Source organism: Oncorhynchus nerka, linkage group LG20 (genome assembly GCF_034236695.1).
Source record: "Oncorhynchus nerka isolate Pitt River linkage group LG20, Oner_Uvic_2.0, whole genome shotgun sequence".
NCBI lineage: Eukaryota > Metazoa > Chordata > Actinopteri > Salmoniformes > Salmonidae > Oncorhynchus > Oncorhynchus nerka.
In genome coordinates, this window is record NC_088415.1 from 38,410,791 (window position 1) to 38,430,918 (window position 20,128).

Sequence of the window (20,128 nt, forward strand, 5' to 3'; positions counted from 1 at the left end):
TACCGCTCCAACAGATCCACAGAACATGCCATTTCCATCGCTATTCACATGGCATGACATCTGGACAAGAGTAACGCCTACAGCATCAGTCAAAAGTTTGGACACACCTTCTAATTCAAGGGTTTTTCTTATCTTTAATATTTTCTACATTGTACAATAATAGTGAAGACATCAAAACTATGAAATAAACACATATGGAATCATGTAGTAACCAAAACAAAGTGATAAACAAATCTAAATATATGTTATATTTGAGATTCTTCAAAGTAGCCACCCTTTGCCTTAAGTTCCTCAGCGTCCACAACCACAAGGCCCTCCAGCGGGTGATGAAGATGGACCGTGCTCCCACCCATCCAGGACGTCTACTCGAAATGGTGCCTGAGGACAGCATCATCAAGGACCCCTCAAACCCCAGCCACAAGCTGTTCACTCCCTTACCGTTGGGCAGACGGTATCGGAGCATGAGGACTGATACCAACAGGCTCAGAGACAGTTTCTACCTACTAGCCATCAGACTGCTGAACACTTGAACTGGACTGACCACCTGCTCTGATTCTCCATACCTTAGCACACATGCACTCACTCACACAGGCTTGCTGCTACCAGACGTGTATTTACTATAGCTAATAATGCACAATTTAAACACCCCAATCCACCCCTTCCCCAAAGCACGTGTACATATTGGACCACACATTGTGCCTTCCTGTATTATACTTATGTTAAAATGTTTATTATATTCTACATTGTCAAGAAGGAACATGCAAGTAAGCATTTTAATGTACAGTGTACACCATGTGTATCCTGTGCATACGACTAATAAAACTTGAAAGGACTGTTCCTGGATACTACCAAGGTGTGGTGGTCTTTTCTGTCCCTTTTATAGTCGCCGAAGCGTCACCCAGGTGGGTGATACACTTTTGAGGACTTGACGACCCAGCCTACCTAGAGATGAGCTGAACATCGTAGACGTCAATGTGCCTGATGAAGAGTTCTTGTGGCCTGACTGACATTTCTCCTGTCTGTAGGCCTACTATCTATGCTCCCCCGCCTCAAGCAACCGCGTTTCCATCCTGCCTCGATGTCTTATCATCTTAAACTGCGGAAGACAAACACCCAATAATCTGCCATCTGTTGTTGTGTGCTTAAAAAAAAAGAGACTATGTTTGTATCGAAAAGCACTATATAAAATAAATATATTATTCTTCTCTTGGATTCAAGAATCACAAAGGATTATTTGTGTTGCAGGACTCTGAATCCACAATGGTGTGATTTGGAATATAAATGAAAATCATCCACCATTAGATGGATTTTTATGTATTGTGGACCACAGTTCGGGAAACACTGTTTGGCGTCATAGAGTCAGACGTTGAGGATTTGGTCTGTGTATGGTATGTACACAGACCAAATCCTCAACATCTGACTCACAGACTCCATCTATTGGACACTTACCTTTACATCCTTCAACTTCTACTGTGTGAAGTATTCAAATGTAATAGAGACATAAGCAGTACTATATTTATATCTAGGTGTGAATTCTTTTCCCAAGAAGCTCTCTCCTCTAGTGCAGCCAAATGTGCATCTACTCCAATGATAGATTCTAGCGTTTGCATCATTAGATTCAGGCAATGGACATAGTGAGTCAGTCAACTCTACAGTCTCTCATTAAATTGAGTGAATGCAACGGTAACCTTCAAAATAAATACAAAACTGTATAGAAAGACAACCAGAACAGAGCATTACACAATTACATTTGGACATCACAACATTCAGCTATAGTACATTAATACCCATTCACTGAACACCCATTCACCTAAAACTAAATCACTCAAGATGAAAATAACATATTATAAACATTAGATGTTCTGGCTAACAGTAAAGGTCGTCAAATCAAATCAAATGTATTTATAAAGCCCTTTTGATATCAGCAGAAAGTGGTTATACACTTTCACAGCCTAAAACCCCAAACAGCAAGAAATTCAGAAGCACGGTGGCTAGGAAAAACTTCCTAGAAAGGCAGGAACATAGGAAGAAACCTAGAGAGGAACCAGCCTCTGCGGGGTAGGCCAGGCCTCTTCTGGCTGCGCCAGATGGAGATTATGGCCATTAAGGCCAAATCGTTGTTCAAATGTTCATAGATGACCAGCAGGGTCAAATAATAACCACAGTGGTTATAGAGGGTGCAGTACCGATTCCTTTTTTGCAGAGCGCTTCAAGGATACCATTGTTTTTTACTGATTACAATGTTTTTGATTGTCACAAAGATGTTACAATCTTGTAAGAGCAAAAATTGAGTGTAAAAACAAGAAAAGAAAGAACATTTTAAAGGAACAAACATACAATTCCAATCTTGGTCCTTTTGTTCACATATCCAGATAAACATTGGTAGAGGATATTTTTTTTAATGGCACATGAAGAGACAAATGTTTCCTGAGAGTGCCGTCATGCCTGGATTGGTCTCTGGCAGGGCAGGACTTGAAAGTAGAGAAGTTTGCGTAGAAAGTTAAAGGAACCAGGCATCTGTTTGTAGAGGCCTTTGGCTGAGTTTTGTGAAACTTCATGGTTTACCTGACCACAAACAAAAACATTAATAGCTTCATAAGAGAATATCCTTACTGCCGTTCAAAATAAAAATACAGCTTTATAACACCATTTTTAAAAAAACTATAAATCAACTGTATTGTCATTTTTTCTTTACAATATTAAAAACAACAAACTCACCATCATTAACATGGTGACCAGGTCATTATCGGCAGCATTGTCTTCTAAGACGTTATCCAGTGTTTCTACATACCAGGAGCCAGCTTGTGTATCTCTCCAGGAGACGTAACCTGTTCAAGTCACACAGACAAACAAACATCAGGGCGACAGGCATACGAATGACTCTTTCTTGCGATTGATCACCACAAATAAGTATTGTATTGGAGAGCAACCCCCCCCCACACACACACACACCTGGGAAGGTGGAGTAGGACACCAGTATGTCACTAGGTGTGGGCAGTGTGGCTCTAGCGTCTGGCTCATCAGACGGAGTGCTCAGAGAGTCACTGCTGGAGGACATGGGCATGGCGTCCGTCTGGTCATCTGTTCCTCCAATACAAGGCCTATCCTCGTCAGGAGTCACCTCAAAGCCTGTGTCTCTCTCACCTGCCAGACCACAACGCATATGTATTATCTTTATTAGAGATATAGATCATGAACGTAATAGACATAGTATCATCCCATCTACAGTACCAGTCCAAAGTTGACACAGCTACTCCTTCCAGAGTTTCTCTTTATGTTTTTTACTATTTTCTACATTGTACAATAATAGTGAAGACATCAAAACTATGAAATACCACATATGGAATCATGTAGTAAGCAACAAAAAAAAGTGTTAAACAAATCAAAATATATTTTACATTTGAGATTCTTCAAATAGCCACCCTTTCCCTTGAGGACATCTTTACACTCTTGGCAATCTCTCAACCAGCTTCATGAGGTAGTCACCTGGAATGCATTTCAAATAACAGGTATGTGTTTTTAAAAGTTAATTTGTGGAATTTCTTTCCTTCTTGATGGCTTTGAGCCAATCAGTTTGAGCCAACAGAAAATAGCCCTATTTGGTAAAAGACCAAGTCTATATTATGGCAAGAACAGCTCAAATAAGCAAAGAGAAACGGCATGAAGGTCAGTCAATCCAAGAAAATTTCAAGAACTTTCAACGTTTCTTCAAGTACAGCCCCAAAACCATCAAGCACTATGACGAAACTGGCTCTTATGAGGACCGCCACAGGAAAGGAAGACCCAGAGTTACCTCTGCTGCAGAGGATAAGTTTATAAGGTCTTTGTGAGATGCAGAGTAGGTGAACGGATGATCTCTGCATGTGTGGTTTGCACCTTTAAGCATGGAGGAGGTGGTGTGGGGGTGATTTGTTGGTGACACTGTCAGTGTAAGGGCTATTTGACCAAGAAGGAGAGTGATTGAGTGCTGCGTCAGATGACCTGGCCTCCACAATCACCCAACCTCAACCCAACTGAGATGGTTTGGGATGAGTTGGACCGCAGATTGAAGGAAAAGCATCCAACAAGTGCTCAGCATATGTGGGAACTCCTTCAAGACTGTTGTAAAAGCCTTTCAGGTGAAGCTGGTTGAGAGAATGTCAAAAGTGGTTGAGAGAATGTCAAAATGTCAAGTGTGCAAAGCTCTCATCAAGGCAAAGGGTGGCTACTTTGAAGAATCTCAAATATATATATTGTTTTAGATTTATTTAACACTTTTTGGTTACTACATGATTCTATATGTGTTATTTCATAGTTTTGATGTCTTTACAATGTAGAAAATAGTACAAATAAAGAAAAACCCTTGAATGAACAGGCATGTCCAAACTTTTGACTGGTACTGTAGATATTAGTATCCTAGCTTGGACTCCAGCAGTTCTATGTTTCTCAAACATGAATCCGGGGTGGTGACTGACAGAGAGAGACTGGTTTCCACTGTTGGAGATGTAACCCAGTGTACAGACTAGTATTACAACACATTTATAACACTATTGTTACAGTGCTGCATAAGCAGTACTAAGGGATCACTAAGCATAAGAAACTCCTACAGCGAAGTTGTCTTACCTCCCCCACAGGCCTGGATGAAGAAGAGCTTGGGCTTGCCCTGTAGGGATGGGCAGTTCCGACCATTGAGGTAGTTTGTGATGAGCTGAACTGGGACATTGGGCCCGTCAACTCCATGCACTGCACCAGGGAAGCGATTGTGACTTACCTAAAAAAAATATGCAATGAAATAACATTATTCATCTCCAGAAAGACAAACCTTTCTACTTTCTATGCATTTGTAAAAGGATAGAAGGAGTCTCTTACCTCCGTCCCATGTGATAGCATGATCACCACACAACAATCACATTGTGAATGATCCTTCTTGGACAAAGCTGATAGCTCCTGCCTTATTTGCTGAAATATAGTTATTACTGTAAGCATTAGATCATTAGGCCAGTATCTAAGTTAAACATGAATAGATATAAAGGAGGGTAGCTGAGGAAATACTCACCTTCTGTTTCAGGTTTCTCTTGACAAGGACAACAAAGTTAAGGGATTGAAATCTTCTCTCCAGTTTGTCGCAGTCTATGTTGGACCCTGTGCGGTTATTCAGCTCTGACTGAGGCTCAAAATCGACATTGTTTATGATCAGGCAGTGTCCACAGGGGCTGGCATCCATCTTATAACTCTGGGAGAACATGAAAGAAAAGCATGCATTGATTCCACAGTATATCCAAACTATAAAATTAGGGAACTGGTTAGACTCAAATTTAGACTTGTTGTAATCTTGACAAGGCAAGATACAGTATGTGGATTTATATAGCATTATATGTGAAGTTAAATTCAACAGAACTGAGATACAACAACTCCGCTGGAGAGTACTGTCGAAAGCCACAATGGGGAACAGATGCTACATTTAGCCTATAGTACATAGAGCCAAAAGGCAAGATAACTTACCTGAATACTGTCACGTCTAACTCTTCCTGTTGCCCTGGGTTTTCCAAACTCCCTTTCAGGGGCTGTAATAAAAATCACCACTTTTATACTTGAATATTCAGAGACATATGTCAAAGTACGTACAGAAAATTGTTGTGATCACTTACATAAACTGGGAGTGGTAGGCGTAGGCAAAGGCCTAACTGGTTGACTTGGATAGACAGGGGTTATAGGCAAAGGTCTAACTGGTTGACTTGGATAGACAGGGGTTACCACAGTGTCCACATGAGAGTCTGTCAAAATATAGCAAAATCCAAAGCAAATATGAACATTTCAGTAGTATGGACCGACATTGCAATGAATCACAGATGATATTTAACAACATAGGCATACTTACAAACTGGCAAAGGCCTAACGACTGGCCGGACATGGACAGGCAGAGGTAGAGGCTGGCTCTGTGGTTCCCCCGCCAACAGGAGATCCGGTAGGCTATGCTGCCCTTTCTCACGAAGGCACTCTATTAAAGCTGGGAAGGCCCGACTCCCACGAGTCTCCAGGTCTCGAACCAGCTGTCTGGCTTGGTCTCGTCTGGTTCCTGATCTCTGAAATTGACGAACAAGGCATGGGCTTGTGAGAACTGAAAGTAGCATATGATACTTGGTTAGAATTCCAGACTTCGCTGTGTGCAAAAGCATGGAAATGAGGATAGCCTAATCATAATGATGTCTATTCCTGGGATTCCTGCAAGACAGACAATAATAGTCAAGAAGAATAGCGTCACACCTTACCTTTATCTCGTCGATCATGTCTTGAGTAAAGATTCCTTTTGACAGAAGTCCATCATACATATCTGATGGGTTCAGGTCGCTCACGAGATTGACCCTATTGCGTTGGAGAATCCTTTTGTGTCTCTCCTCCATTCTGTAGGCTTATATGAGGCATGAAACAGGAACTCTGCAATGATTATGTGGCAGAGAAGAGAAATGACCAAACCAGTGCCATTTCCATAAGTGTTCCTAAAAATGTATGTATTTACATGGTAGTACAAAGACAATCCCAGTACTACGAAATATTAATGAGCAATACAAACAGCAAACAGGCTGTTTGCCTGTTTGAAGGAAATTCGACTTCTGCGTTATCCCAACCCTTCCGAAAGACACACAAACATAAGTTGGAGAGGTTAGAGCAGAGGGTAGCCATACTGTGGGGCCCGTGGATCAGTTGTGGTGGTTAACGGCCTTGCTTAAGGGCACAATGGCAGGAGATAATCTATAATCTATAATTCTATAATGCGGGTGCAAACTCACTTCTCACTTATTTATTCCCCGGCAGACCCAGGATTCGAACTGGCTGCTTCGCGAAAAATGGTGAAAATGTACCTGGCTAAGACATTCACATTCGCTAACTATCTTTATCGCTAACTATCTTTATCGCCTATTGACGAGAGTATCTTCTAGCCAAAGTCGTTTTGTTAAGAGCCCCAACGCTCGTTCTGAATGTTAAAATGCATCGCTTGCAGGATGGTTTTGGAAACATCTTTAAAAAAAAAAAAAAATTTAAATAAGATTTTTTATTTTATTTTTTAAAGCTTTCTAGGGTTAGGGTTCCCACATGGCCATATTTCCATGTTACAGCGCTTGTTCGTGGAAAAGGCATACCTGTGCCAATAGCTATCGAGTCTCCAAACACCTATGTGAAACTGGAAGACGTTCACCACAATGTTGTCACTGAAAAAAACTGTGTTTAAACCAGTTTATACAGTGTGAGTGTGAGTGTGCTAGTAAGTTTATATTTTGCATTTGTGAAATTATATATTTTGATGTGATTTGAAAGTAAAGGGTTTTATGTTTCTAGAACAGTACCCGCAATTGAGAATCGATTCATGTTTAGATTGAGTATTTGGCTGTTTTGGTCGTCAGTGCCAATTCGCCTCTAAACTGAACATGTAAGGTCCTTGGACTAAGGAATAACGTTAGGTCCTTTAGTCCATTATTGGACTAGTTAGTACCTGCCTTTCCATAACCATTTAAATATGGTATCATGGACATATAAATATAATTAATTAAAATGTTATGATTATAGACACATTAATGGGTCCAACACATACTTTGAGCACATTTTTAGCAGTTGTTACTCAATTAAACTCATTAGAAAAGTCCATTTAAACGTTCTGTACCATTCGCAAACAGGCTAACGTTAGCTAGCTACATAATGAAACGACATTGACCAGGGCTAAAGTAATGTTACACGGAAGTCTTGAGCTGAGTTTTACAATGCAGTATATGTATGCATATTTAGCTGTATACATCTAGTACACAGTTGTAAATTAGAATACAAATAACACACTGAATATAATGACAAACAGCGGTGATAAATATATATTTACCAGCTCCGTGTGATCTCCTCACAGACTTAAATGTCCCTTTCTATTTCACCACCGACTTCCTTGTTTACATCGCACATCTTCGTGATTGATGGATTGCAATAGACTCCAATTCCCACAATGCTTCTCGGTGTAGCTGGTCCCTCCTTCACACTGGATGCAGTCCCAGCAGGTTATCATTTACGGAGGAGAGATAACGTTAGAGAGCTCGGATGATGCTTCAAATGACACCTTTTCCATGCTTTTCATTCGTAGAAAAGCAGTGACAGAGACATTTTAGATGAATGTGACAGAAGAACAGTTGATCCAACCAGATTCTTGAGGTGCGTGTATGTTTTTCAACAAGCTAGCCTGGATAGCTAGCGAGCTCTCTGTTATAAATTGATGGCATAGCAATGTGGTGATTCAAGTCAATGGCAATGTAATGCATGTGTTCTGTTTTAAATCTTCACGTGTGGCAATTATAATGCCATTGCCTGCTAAATGCTGTGTTTAGGTGGTTATTTTAGTCTGTGTATATTTCAAAGGTTTCCCATTGGCATTCAAATCTTCCTTTTACCAATACAGACTCATTTGCCCAACCTTAGCTAGACATCCCATCAGGCAGATATGTTCTATCTGACTGTCTTTGTTGGTGCTTTCCAGACAAAAACACATGGCAAGAAAAACAAGGATGTTTTTGACATTTCCTGGTATAGTGGTTGTCTGTCTGCATCTTCTGGGTGGCTCAATGGAGACAGCCAATGAAGTAGACCCATACAAGATTCTTGGAGTGACCAAAAGTGCAAGTCAAGCTGAAATCAAGAAAGTGTACAAGCGCCTAGTTAGGGAATGGTAAGAACATCTTTAACTGACCCTTTCTCTTCTGGGTGTCAGGACTCAGTGGATATATTTAGCATTAAGACCAATGACCCTGTTGACAAAAATACATGGCCAGTGATGCATGGTTCCTTTATTTCTGTAAGGCATCCGGACAAAAACAAAAATGAAGGCGCTGAAGATATGTTCATCAAGATTACCAAATCTTATGAGGTAAGAGAGTATCCAATATTTGCCAATATTAAAACCTCAGCAGTTTACTGTAAATGCATTATTCAGAAGGGAAGGCTCCACCCTCTGGTAACCCTATGCGTCTGCTTTCTACCCAAACTCTAAGATATTATCCAATGAGGAGAAGAGAACCAACTATGACCGGTATGGCCAGACTGATGACACCCAGCCGTATGGTCATGGTCACTATGGTCACCGCCACGACCACTTCTACTTCGACGAGTCCTTCTTCCACTTCCCATTCAACAATAAGGGCAACCGGGAGTTTGCCGACAGCAAGTACGCTCTGCACTTCAACCAGTATGTGAATGACGTGGTGCCTGACAGCTATAAGAGACCATACCTGATCAAAATCACATCCGACTGGTGTTTCAGCTGTATCCACATTGAACCGGTCTGGAAAGAGGTTGTGTTGGAGCTGGAAGCCTTGGGTAGGAAAGTTATGAAATGCATTACACAAATGAAAATGACTCAGCAACTTCACCTTCCACATGACAGTGTTTTACATTACGTGCTAGTCATTTAGCAGACACTCTGATCCCGAGCGACATACAATCAGTGCATTCAACGAAAGTAGGTCAAATAACCATACGGAGTCTTGGTTTGGCTGATTGTGTTCAACTGGTGTGTTATGTCTTAGGTGTGGGGATTGGTGTGGTGGACGTTGGTTATGAGAGACGTCTGGCCAATCACCTCGGTGCTCACCGCACCCCATCCATACTGGGGGTCATCAACGGGAAAGTGACCTTCTTCCACTACGCTGTGGTGAAGGAGCACCTGAGGCAGTTTGTGGAGGACCTGCTCCCTCAGAGACTGGTTGAGAAGGTAAAATTACATGTTTTTGGCAGATTTGTTTTTTGACTCACCATTGTTGGCATCTCAGCAATTATGTTTACAAAAAATAAACTGTTTCAGGTTACAGACAGGAACGACTTTCAATTCCTGAACAGCTGGCATGAGCAGAACAAGCCGCACGTGCTTCTGTTTGACCAAGTGCCTGTAGTTCCACTCTTGTACAAGGTAAGCCATTGTCTAGATCAGTCCTCAGGGTCCTGATTGGTGTCACACTTCTCCCCCATCCTTAGCAAACACAGCTGATTTAAACAAATTGCATTTTTAACTGAAGATCATGATTAGTTGATTATTGGAGTCAGGTGTGTTAGCTGGGGCCCGGGGGCAAAAGTGTGACACCAATCAGGCCCCCGAGGACGGGAGTTGCCCTGGTCTAGATTAGTCAGTCTGGCATCAGTTTTAACCACCACTGAGAGCGCTGTTCTGACTAACTATTATTTACTTCCTTCCGGAGCATAGACCATTGACGACAGCTTTCTAATACTTGCTTACAGTTGAGTTTTTTTCTCTTACATTTTTTAGCTGACTGCTTTTGCCTATAAGGATTATGTTCAGTTTGGATACGTGGACCAGGGCCTGTCAGAGACTGCGAACCTACTGAAGCAGTTCAACATCAACACCTACGCCCCCACCATGCTGGTCTTTAAGGAGAGTACAGACAAGCCTGCAGACATTATACAGGTGGATACTAGATGCTTTACTAGACTCGACTACTGTGGATCCTCTTACTTTCCCACCAGATAGTTTGATTGAATAATTAAATAGCATTTGAATACCTGAGTAGTATCTGAGGTATTACTGACATATTATCTGTATTACTGACATATCATTGATTATATTTAGAGATGCGGTGTTTGTTGTTAATTAAGCTGATTCGAGACATGGCATTTCATGTCATTGATGCCTTTGTGTCGTTGTTCTCTAGGCTAAAGGGATGAAGAAACAAATCATTGATGAATTTATAACGAACAACAAGTTTCTCCTCGTCCCTCGACTGGTGAACCAGAAACTGTTTGATGAACTTTGCCCTGTGAAGCAGTTCCACCGACGCAGGAAGTAAGCTGATGCTTTTCATTTCCTTTTTCGGCTCAAGTCTATGTCTATTTCTAAACATACCGTTTATGAACAGCCAGTTTACACGATTTCACTTTTGCATCATATTCCCAAACATCTGTCTTTTAGGTACTGTGTTCTACTGATCACTGGTGATGAGGAGTCCTATACCATAGGAAACCAGGCCTTCCTCACATTTGCCTCTACCAACACTCTGGAGGTGGTGAGGTTTGCCTACGTCTACCAAAGACTGCAACAATCACTGTGTGATATTCTGCTGAAGACTAAGGACAGCACACCTCCACCACCACAGGTAAGTGTATGCTAACATCGCTGTAGTGGAGATTAACTTTGTTAATGTGATCTCCTTGGATGCATCTTAAGAGCCATATGGACTGCAATTCAGTTTTTGAGAGCTTATGGTCAAAGTGTCTGTATAATGAGCTACATCCACTCATCCTCTCTCTCTCTGTTATAATGTATCACAAGGTGAAATCACCTTTCCCTAATGCTATAAGCTCATGTGGAAGTGTGTGTCTGCCTGGGTGTGCTTGCTCGGCAGGTGTTCATCTTGGAGCGTCGTAACCCAGCAGGGAAGGTCCTGTACAAGGAGGTGGCGGGCGGTTGGAATGGTACTGATGAGGATAAACAACGTCTGTTGGATGAGCTGGAGAGGCTGCAGAAAGACCCCTCCATCCTCAACTACGACGCCATGCTGCCGGAGCTCAACAATGAGTTTGCCTCTGTAAATTGTGTTCCACAGTATTATCCTCATTAGAAAGGCTGGCCTACTTAAGCCCTTGCAGAGCAAGGGTAATGATGTAGTAATTAGTACTGTGTCCAGAGATAAGGTATTTGATCAAATGTTCTTTTATGGCATTCCAAATCTGCAATGGTTTTTAATATAATGGATAATACAGTACAATTATAGGCAGTAAATGTATATATATTTTCCAGATGTTTCTTATCCGATGGATCTACACAGCGTATGATTACATTTCTGAAATCCTTGATGATATTCTTCATAATAATTGGTAAGTTATCTTTTATTCAAAATTGTATGTTTGTATTTGGGAGCGGACGACATCAGGAGGAAAGGACATAATCGATGTCTGTCATGTGTTTCTGCAGGCGTGAGATGATGCCCCTCCTGTCGTTGATATTCTCTGCCTTGTTCATCCTGTTTGGCACTGTGGTGGTTCAGGCCTTCAGGTAAAATGGAGGAACAGTGTGATTCTGCTACTCAAACACATCACCTTGAGGGAAACTGTTTCGGCTTACCGTTCTGCTTTGTGGGGTTTCAGTGACTCCAGTGAAGATGGTAAATCCAAACCGAAGGGAAAAGAAGGAACTAAGGCAGAAAATGGGTCACCGGGTAGCAGCAGCACCTCAAGGCAAGACAGCATTTTTTATTTTAAGCTATATTGAAAATATTCAAGCTGTGACTAAAATATGATGTTTTGGTTTAACTATCTAACATATTTTGGGGGGTCATATTTTGCCTTTCGCTTTCAATAAATGAAAATGAGTGGTTCAGTGGTTCTGCTTTTTATTTTATTTTATAGTCGCCCACCTAAGAAGAACTTTGTGGAGGTGACGGAGCTGACAGACATCACATACACCAGTAACCTGGTGAAGCTGAGACCAGGCCATATGAACGTGGTACTGGTGCTCACTGATGCCACCAAGAACGTCTTACTCAGCAAGTTCGCCAAAGAAGTCTACTCTTTCACCGGGTGAGGGCAGGATATGATCCCACATGGTCTGGTGCTTGAGGTGAAATAGACATCTCAAATCAAATCAAATTGTATTTGTCACATACACATGGTTAGCAGATGTTAATGCGAGTGTAGCGAAATGCTTGTGCTTCTAGTTCCGACAATGCTGTAATAACCAACAAGTAATCTAACTAACAATTCCAAAACTACTGTCTTATACACAGTGTAAGGGGATAAAGAATATGTACATAAGGATATATGAATGAGTGATGGTACAGAGCAGCATAGGCAAGATACAGTAGATGGTATCGAGTACAGTATATACGTATGCATATGAGATGAATAATGTAGGGTAAGTAACATTATATAAGGTAGCATTGTTTAAAGTGGCTAGTGATATATTTACATCATTTCTCAAAGATTCCCATTATTAAAGTGGCTGGAGTTGAGTCAGTGTCAGTGTCAGTGTGTTGGCAGCAGCCACTCAATGTTAGTGGTGGCTGTTTAACAGTCTGATGGCCTTGAGATAGAAGCTGTTTTTCAGTCTCTCGGTCCCAGCTTTGATGCACCTGTACTGACCTCGCCTTCTGGATGATAGCGGGGTGAACAGGCAGTGGCTCGGGTGGTTGATGTCCTTGATGATCTTTATGGCCTTCCTGTAACATCGGGTGGTGTAGGTGTCCTGGAGGGCAGGTAGTTTGCCCCCGGTGATGCGTTGTGCAGACCTCACTACCCACTGGAGAGCCTTACGGTTGAGGGCGGAGCAGTTGCCGTACCAGGCGGTGATACAGCCCGCCAGGATGCTCTCGATTGTGCATCTGTAGAAGTTTGTGAGTGCATTTGGTGACAAGCCGAATTTCTTCAGCCTCCTGAGGTTGAAGAGGCGCTGCTGCGCCTTCTTCACGATGCTGTCTGTGTGAGTGGACCAGTTCAGTTTGTCTGTGATGTGTATGCCGAGGAACTTAAAACTTGCTACCCTCTCCACTACTGTTCCATCGATGTGGATAGGGGGGTGTTCCCTCTGCTGTTTCCTGAAGTCCACAATCATCTCCTTAGTTTTGTTGACGTTGAGTGTGAGGTTATTTTCCTGACACCACACTCCGAGGGCCCTCACCTCCTCCCTGTAGGCCGTCTCGTCGTTGTTGGTAATCAAGCCTACCACTGTTGTGTCGTCCGCAAACTTGATGATTGAGTTGGGGGCGTGCGTGGCCACGCAGTCGTGGGTGAACAGGGAGTACAGGCGAGGGCTCAGAACGCACCCTTGTGGGGCCCCAGTGTTGAGGATCAGCGGGGAGGAGATGTTGTTGCCTACCCTCACCACCTGGGGGCGGCCCGTCAGGAAGTCCAGTACCCAGTTGCACAGGGCGGGGTCGAGACCCAGGGTCTCGAGCTTGATGACGAGCTTGGAGGGTACTATGGTGTTGAATGCCGAGCTGTAGTCGATGAACAGCATTCTCACATAGGTATTCCTCTTGTCCAGATGGGTTAGGGCAGTGTGCAGTGTGGTTGAGATTGCATCGTCTGTGGACCTATTTGGGCGGTAAGCAAATTGGAGTGGGTCTAGGGTGTCAGGTAGGGTGGAGGTGATATGGTCCTTGACTAGTCTCTCAAAGCACTTCATGATGACGGAAGTGAGTGCTACGGGGCGGTAGTCGTTTAGCTCAGTTACCTTAGCTTTCTTGGGAACAGGAACAATGGTGGCCCTCTTGAAGCATGTGGGAACAGCAGACTGGTATAAGGATTGATTGAATATGTCCGTAAACACACCGGCCAGCTGGTCTGCGCATGAGGGCGCGGCTGGGGATGCCGTCTGGGCCTGCAGCCTTGCGAGGGTTAACACGTTTAAATGTCTTACTCACCTCGGCTGCAGTGAAGGAGAGACCGCATGTTTTCGTTGCAGGCCGTGTCAGTGGCACTGTATTGTCCTCAAAGCGGGCAAAAAAGTTATTTAGTCTGCCTGGGAGCAAGACATCCTGGTCCGTGACTGGGCTGGATTTCTTCTTGTAGTCCGTGATTGACTGTAGACCCTGCCACATGCCTCTTGTGTCTGAGCCGTTGAGATTCTACTTTGTCTCTGTACTGACGCTTAGCTTGTTTGATAGCCTTGCGGAGGGAATAGCTGCACTGTTTGTATTCGGTCATGTTACCAGACACCTTGCCCTGATTAAAAGCAGTGGTTTGCGCTTTCAGTTTCACGCGAATGCTGCCATCAATCCACGGTTTCTGGTTAGGGAATGTTTTAATCGTTGCTATGGGAACGACATCTTCAACGCACGTTCTAATGAACTCGCACACCGAATCAGCGTATTCGTCAATATTGTTATCTGACGCAATACGTCAAACTGGACCGCCTGGGGCTGTGGATGGAGAGGCTTATGGAGGGAACTCTGCCCCGGTACTACATTCCTGGCTGGCCGGGCCTGGACAAGATCACAGGCCCCGAATAGAAATCGTGTCAATTACTTATACTGTACGTTGTGAAAAAATATCCCCAAAAAGATCTATTGAATGATGTATGTTTTGTGCTTATAACATGAATATTTATAGGCGAGTGGTATGGTGAACACAACTTCCGTTTTTATATTCACATTCTAAATGCTTACACATGGTTGAAAGGTTACCAACATATCATGTCTTCTCCTCTTGCCACGACAGGAGCCTGACTCTGCACTTTTCCTTCCTGAACATGGACAAGCACAGTGCGTGGATGGAAACACTGTTGGAGTTTGCCCAGGACGCCATGCAGATAGACACCGAAGAGGATGACTGTGCCCGCCACAAGATAGACTACACAGGCTATGTGCTGGCACTCAACGGCCATAAGAAGTACCTCTGCCTCTTCAAGCCTGTCTACACCGGGGAGGAAGGCGGGTCCTCCGAGGAGGAAGGGCCTGGGGGCGCCACTGGGGGAGGGAAGAGGTCTAGGTCCGGGTCCAGGGATGACCACCCACCACGCAGGTCTACGGCCAGGTCCCGCTCCACCGCCACACTGCAGATCCACCACAAACTGGACCGCCTGGGGCTGTGGATGGAGAGGCTTATGGAGGGAACTCTGCCCCGGTACTACATTCCTGGCTGGCCGGGCCTGGACAAGATCACAGGCCCCAAATAGAAATCGTGTCAATTACTTATACTGTACGTTGTGAAAAAATATCCCCAAAAAGATATGCTTGGAAGTTTTGAGATGCATTGCATGCACACATCCCAAGTCAGGATACAGGCCTAAATGGACGCGTTCCAAAGCTATCTGTGTTTAAAAGCCACGACGACGCCGAGGTATCCTCATGGCTGTGTTCAGAGGCTACTGTATGTTTTGAGTGATTGCACTAGGACATGGTTTGAAGAAATTACATTCAATAGTGAGGTTGGCTTGGCTCATTGCGACAACTGTTACCACATTTATCTGCCGTCATGTTCTGCTGCCTTTTTTGCACTTGAAATATTTATTTGTTACGGAAGTACTTATAAAAGTAGGTTCAGTAAAAGAGGGAGGGTACAGAATATGGTGGATCTCAAAGCAACAACCGTTGAACAGTTCCTAGATTGCTTTCCCTTTCGGATCCCTTCCTCTGCATGCTGTCATTAGTTAGCTACTTAGTTCTAATATCGACTGCTGTTACAACCTCTAGATGAGCTAACTGAATCACTGTGGTCATAAGTGGACTCCTGCCTTTTTAGAACCGTCATCCATCATTATTCAAATATCTAATCTATCAGATTGTGCTTTGATATTAGCTTCACTGTCCCAATGGTGATTGGTCAGTACTGTGAATAGTGATGCATGTCTCTACTAGATCTATTTTCTTCACCATTTTGACCTCACTCCGAAAAAAATATATTTTATTCTTGTGCAATATATACTGTAACTACAATGCCTTCCATTTATCCTTGGCTGCTAATATTTCATGTTCATTCTTATTCATGTAGAAATAGGCTATTTTTAAAAAGTCTAACGTTATACTTTAGCTTTTTGTTACATGACCAAGTTTTTTGCATTAGTCTATTTCCCTTTATTTTTTACATGAAAGACAAGAGAAACCCGCACACTACTCTTGCTAGTGTCACTGTTCTTTATTAGGCTTTACATATCGTCCTCTTGGCCTTCGTCAGAGCTTTTTTAGTTTTACAACAGAACTTGGCCAGTGGCTTCATATAGCAATGATATAGTGTACAGTGGCTTGCGAAAATATTCACCCCCTTGTCATTTTTCCTATTTTCTTGCCTTACAACCTGGAATTAAAATAGTTTTTTTGGGGGGTGCTTTGTGTAATTTGATTTACATGCCTACCACTTTGAAGATGCAAAATATTTTTTATTGTGAAACAAACAAGACCCCAAAGTCAATACTTTGTAGAGGCACCTTTTACTGCAAGTCTTTTGGGGTATGTCTCTATAAGCTTGGCACATCTAGCCACTGGGATTTTTGCCCATTCTTCAAGGCAAAACTGCTCCAGCTCCTTCAAGTTGGATTGGTTGCGCTGGTGTATAGCAATCTTTAAGTCATACAACAAATTCTCAATTGGATTGAGGTGTGAGCTTTGACTAGGCCATTCCAAGACATTTACATTTTTCCCGTTAAACCACTCGAGCGTTGCTTTAGCAGTGTGCTTAGGGTCATTGACCTGCTGGAAGGTGAATCTCCGTCCCAGTCTCAAATCTCTGGAAGACTGAAACAGGTTTCCCTCAAGAATTTCCCTGTATTTAGCATCATCCATCATTCCTTCAATTCTGACCAGTTTCTCAGTCCCTGCCGATGAAAAACATCCCCACAGCATGATGCTGCCACCACCATGCTTCACTGTGGGGATAGTGTTCTCGGGGTGTTGGGTTTGCGCCAGACATTTTCCTTGATGGCCAAAAAGCTCAATTTTAGTCTCATCTGACCAGAGTACCTTCTTCCATATGTAGGGGAGTCTCCCGCATGCCTTTTGGCGAACACTAAATGTGTTTGCTTATTTTTATTCTTTAAGCAATGGCTTTTTTCTGGCCAGTTTTCCTGTAAACCCAGCTCTGTGGAGTGTACGGCTTGAAGTGGTCCTATGGACAGATACTCCAATCTCCGTTGTGGAGCTTTGCAGCTCCTTCAGGGTTATCTTTGGTCTCTTTGTTGCCTCTCTGATTAATGCCCTCCTTGCCTGGTCCGTGAGTTTGGTGGGCAGCCATCTCTTGGCAGGTTTGTTGTGGTGCCATATTCTTTCCATTTTTTAATAATGGATTTAATGGTGCTCCGTGGGATGTTCAAAGTTTCTGATTTTTTTTATAACCCATCCCTGATCTGTACTTCTCCACAACTTTGTCCCTGACCTGTTTGGAGAGCTCCTTGGTCTTCATGGTGCCGCTTGCTTGGTGGTGTTGCAGACTCAGGGGCCTTTCAGAACAGGTGTGTGTATATATACTGAGATCATGTGACAGATCATGTGCCACTTAGATTGCACACAGGTGGACTTTATTTAACTAATTATGTGACTTCTGAAGGTAATTGTTTGCACCAGATCTTATTTAGGGGCTTCATTGCAAAGGGGGGGAATACCAATGCACACACCACTTTTCCGTTTTAAAAAATTTATTTTTTAGAAATTTTGAAACTAGTCTCTTTTTTTTTCACTTCACCAATTTGGACTATTTTGTGTATGTCCATTACATGAAATCAAATTATAAATACATTTAAATTACAGGTTGTAATGCAACAAAATAGGAAAAACGCCAAGGGGGATGAATACTTTTGCAAGGCACTGTGTGTTGGAGAATGAACAACATTTCATGCGACATTATCTGATCTATTTTGAAATAAAAAACTAAACTTTATTGTGCTTAACTCAAATTAATTTACAAACAAACTAATATTGTTGTCATGACAATAGTTTAGTTGGATTTGGAAATGCTGTACATGTTCTACCACGTCATCTGTACATATATTAACATACTGTAATACATCAAATATTTGTTGTTTTTACATGGATTTATTATAATAATGTGGTCATATCATTCACCAATACTGTTGTTTGTTCCATTTATAAACATGTTTTTGTTACAAAATTACTAAAGTACAATGTTGACTAAATAAATTAATCTGATGTTTCACATGTCTCAAAGGTTCTGCTACGGTGCATATCATCTTGCTGTGTGAAATAAATGCTTTACGTTCATATGTTACCAAGACAAATTATATTAATTTGTATTTCTCAGCTTTATCAGGATCCTTGTTTGGCATGATATGGTCACACCAAGTGATTATTTTACCTTTGATTGTATTGTTGTTTGTACCTCAGGCGGCTGAAGAAATTCAGCTTGCCCCCCCCCCAAGCCAAGGACTAACTCTGCTACCGTCCAACAGATGGAGGCAGCACAGGTGCGTCAGAGCTGGAAGTAGAATCCTAAGTGTTGTTGCCCATTAGTTTACTCCAATTAGGGGAGATGTGGCAGGTTAAGCGGAAAATAATAAAGGAAAATAGATTTAAAATAATATCTATAAAAAATATATGGGGGGAGACAATTACATCAATAGAAGCCACAATCTATTTGCAATATTCAAGCTGATTCACCCCGTTATAGAGAAAGTAAACCACTGGACACTTTCTGTTTCACACTTTAAATACTGTATTCTCGTGACAGCTAATTCGAATATTTATACTACTGTACATTGTTACACTCTGATCTGTTTCACCTGTCTTTGTGATTGTCTCCACCCCCCTCAAGGTGTCGCCCATCTTCTCCATTATTCCCAGTGTATTTGTACCTGTGTTCTCTGTATGTTGCCAGTTCGTTTTGTTTCTTGAAAGCTACCAGCGTTTGTTTGCCTGCCCCTGTACTAGAAATAAACTTGTTTCTTCGACACTGTCTGCATCTGGGACATACATGAAACATGATAGTACGAACTGGCCATGACTGACCCAGCAGACTCGGACCAGCTCCGCAACGCCCTCTCCTCCCAAGGAGCCACCATTGGAATGCACAAGGAGTTGCTTTGTGGACTGATGGAAGGGTACCAGACCTTGGCCGAATGCCATGACTGAGCGTTTAACACATTGCTGGAGCAATTCCGTGGGTTGTCTGTTAGGCAGCCTACCACAATGGTGATCTCCCAGCCTACCCCAGTGTCCCGAGAACCCTGCATACCTACTCTGGAGATTCCGGAACCTGCTGGGCTTTTCTCTCCCAGTGCTCCCTCATTTACGAGCTGCAGCCTTCTTCTTTCCCCTCGGACGGCTCGAGGATAGCGTACATCATAACGCTGATGCCCGGGAGGGCACTCGCCTGGGCCACTGCGGTGTAGGAGCAACAATTCGCCGTCTGCCTCAATCTGGAGGAGTTCGTGGAGGAGGTTTGGAAGGGGTTTGATTCTCCATTGTCCGGTAGAGAGGCTTCTCTTTCTGGAGAAGAAGGACAAAACCCTTCGCCCGTGCATCGACTACCTATCCTCTACCTCTCAACTCCTCGGCCTTTGAGCCGCTCCAGGGGGCCACCGTGTTCTCCAAGCCGGACCTACGGAACACCTACCACCTGATGCGGATATGGGAAGGGGACGAGTGGAAAACTGCCTTAAACACAGCCAGTGTTCACTACGAGTATCTGGTTGTGCCATTTGGCTTTACCAATGCCGTGTTCCAGGCTC

At 42.9% G+C, this 20,128-nt stretch overlaps 2 protein-coding genes across 2 annotated transcripts; one reads left to right on the forward strand and one right to left on the reverse strand.

Moving 5' to 3' along the window:
- Positions 1 to 1,684: 1,684 nt before the first annotated feature.
- Positions 1,685 to 7,953, reverse strand: LOC115102458 (caspase 9, apoptosis-related cysteine peptidase). The gene is made up of 11 exons (XM_029622430.2): positions 7,847 to 7,953; positions 6,249 to 6,414; positions 5,858 to 6,062; positions 5,628 to 5,753; positions 5,482 to 5,543; positions 5,036 to 5,212; positions 4,849 to 4,938; positions 4,603 to 4,750; positions 2,953 to 3,144; positions 2,719 to 2,828; positions 1,685 to 2,565 (listed from the first exon to the last, which is right to left on the reverse strand). Exons 2-11 carry the CDS (start codon positions 6,378 to 6,380, stop codon positions 2,440 to 2,442), a joined length of 1,368 nt encoding a protein of 455 aa, XP_029478290.1. The 5' UTR covers positions 6,381 to 6,414; positions 7,847 to 7,953; the 3' UTR covers positions 1,685 to 2,439.
- Positions 7,954 to 7,985: 32 nt separating this feature from the next.
- Positions 7,986 to 18,669, forward strand: LOC115102457 (dnaJ homolog subfamily C member 16). The gene is made up of 15 exons (XM_029622429.2): positions 7,986 to 8,166; positions 8,489 to 8,677; positions 8,809 to 8,875; positions 9,000 to 9,324; positions 9,534 to 9,718; positions 9,809 to 9,913; positions 10,268 to 10,426; positions 10,671 to 10,801; positions 10,928 to 11,111; positions 11,361 to 11,543; positions 11,756 to 11,832; positions 11,930 to 12,010; positions 12,103 to 12,192; positions 12,364 to 12,534; positions 15,172 to 18,669. The coding sequence occupies exons 2-15, from the start codon at positions 8,499 to 8,501 to the stop codon at positions 15,626 to 15,628; spliced, it is 2,394 nt and encodes a 797-aa protein (XP_029478289.1). The 5' UTR covers positions 7,986 to 8,166; positions 8,489 to 8,498; the 3' UTR covers positions 15,629 to 18,669.
- Positions 18,670 to 20,128: the final 1,459 nt, after the last annotated feature.

Coding starts and splice junctions, on each gene's coding strand:
- LOC115102457 (XM_029622429.2), top strand. CDS start 8,499: ATGGCAAGAAAAACAAGGATGTTTTTGACATTTCCTGGTATAGTGGTT. Junction 8,876..8,999: donor AGATTACCAAATCTTATGAG/GTAAGAGAGTAT, acceptor CCAAACTCTAAG/ATATTATCCAATGAGGAGAA. Junction 12,011..12,102: donor GTGGTGGTTCAGGCCTTCAG/GTAAAATGGAGG, acceptor GTGGGGTTTCAG/TGACTCCAGTGAAGATGGTA.
- LOC115102458 (XM_029622430.2), bottom strand. CDS start 6,380: ATGGAGGAGAGACACAAAAGGATTCTCCAACGCAATAGGGTCAATCTC. Junction 6,063..6,248: donor ACATGATCGACGAGATAAAG/GTAAGGTGTGAC, acceptor CGTCAATTTCAG/AGATCAGGAACCAGACGAGA. Junction 2,566..2,718: donor TGGTCACCATGTTAATGATG/GTGAGTTTGTTG, acceptor GTTTGTGGTCAG/GTAAACCATGAAGTTTCACA.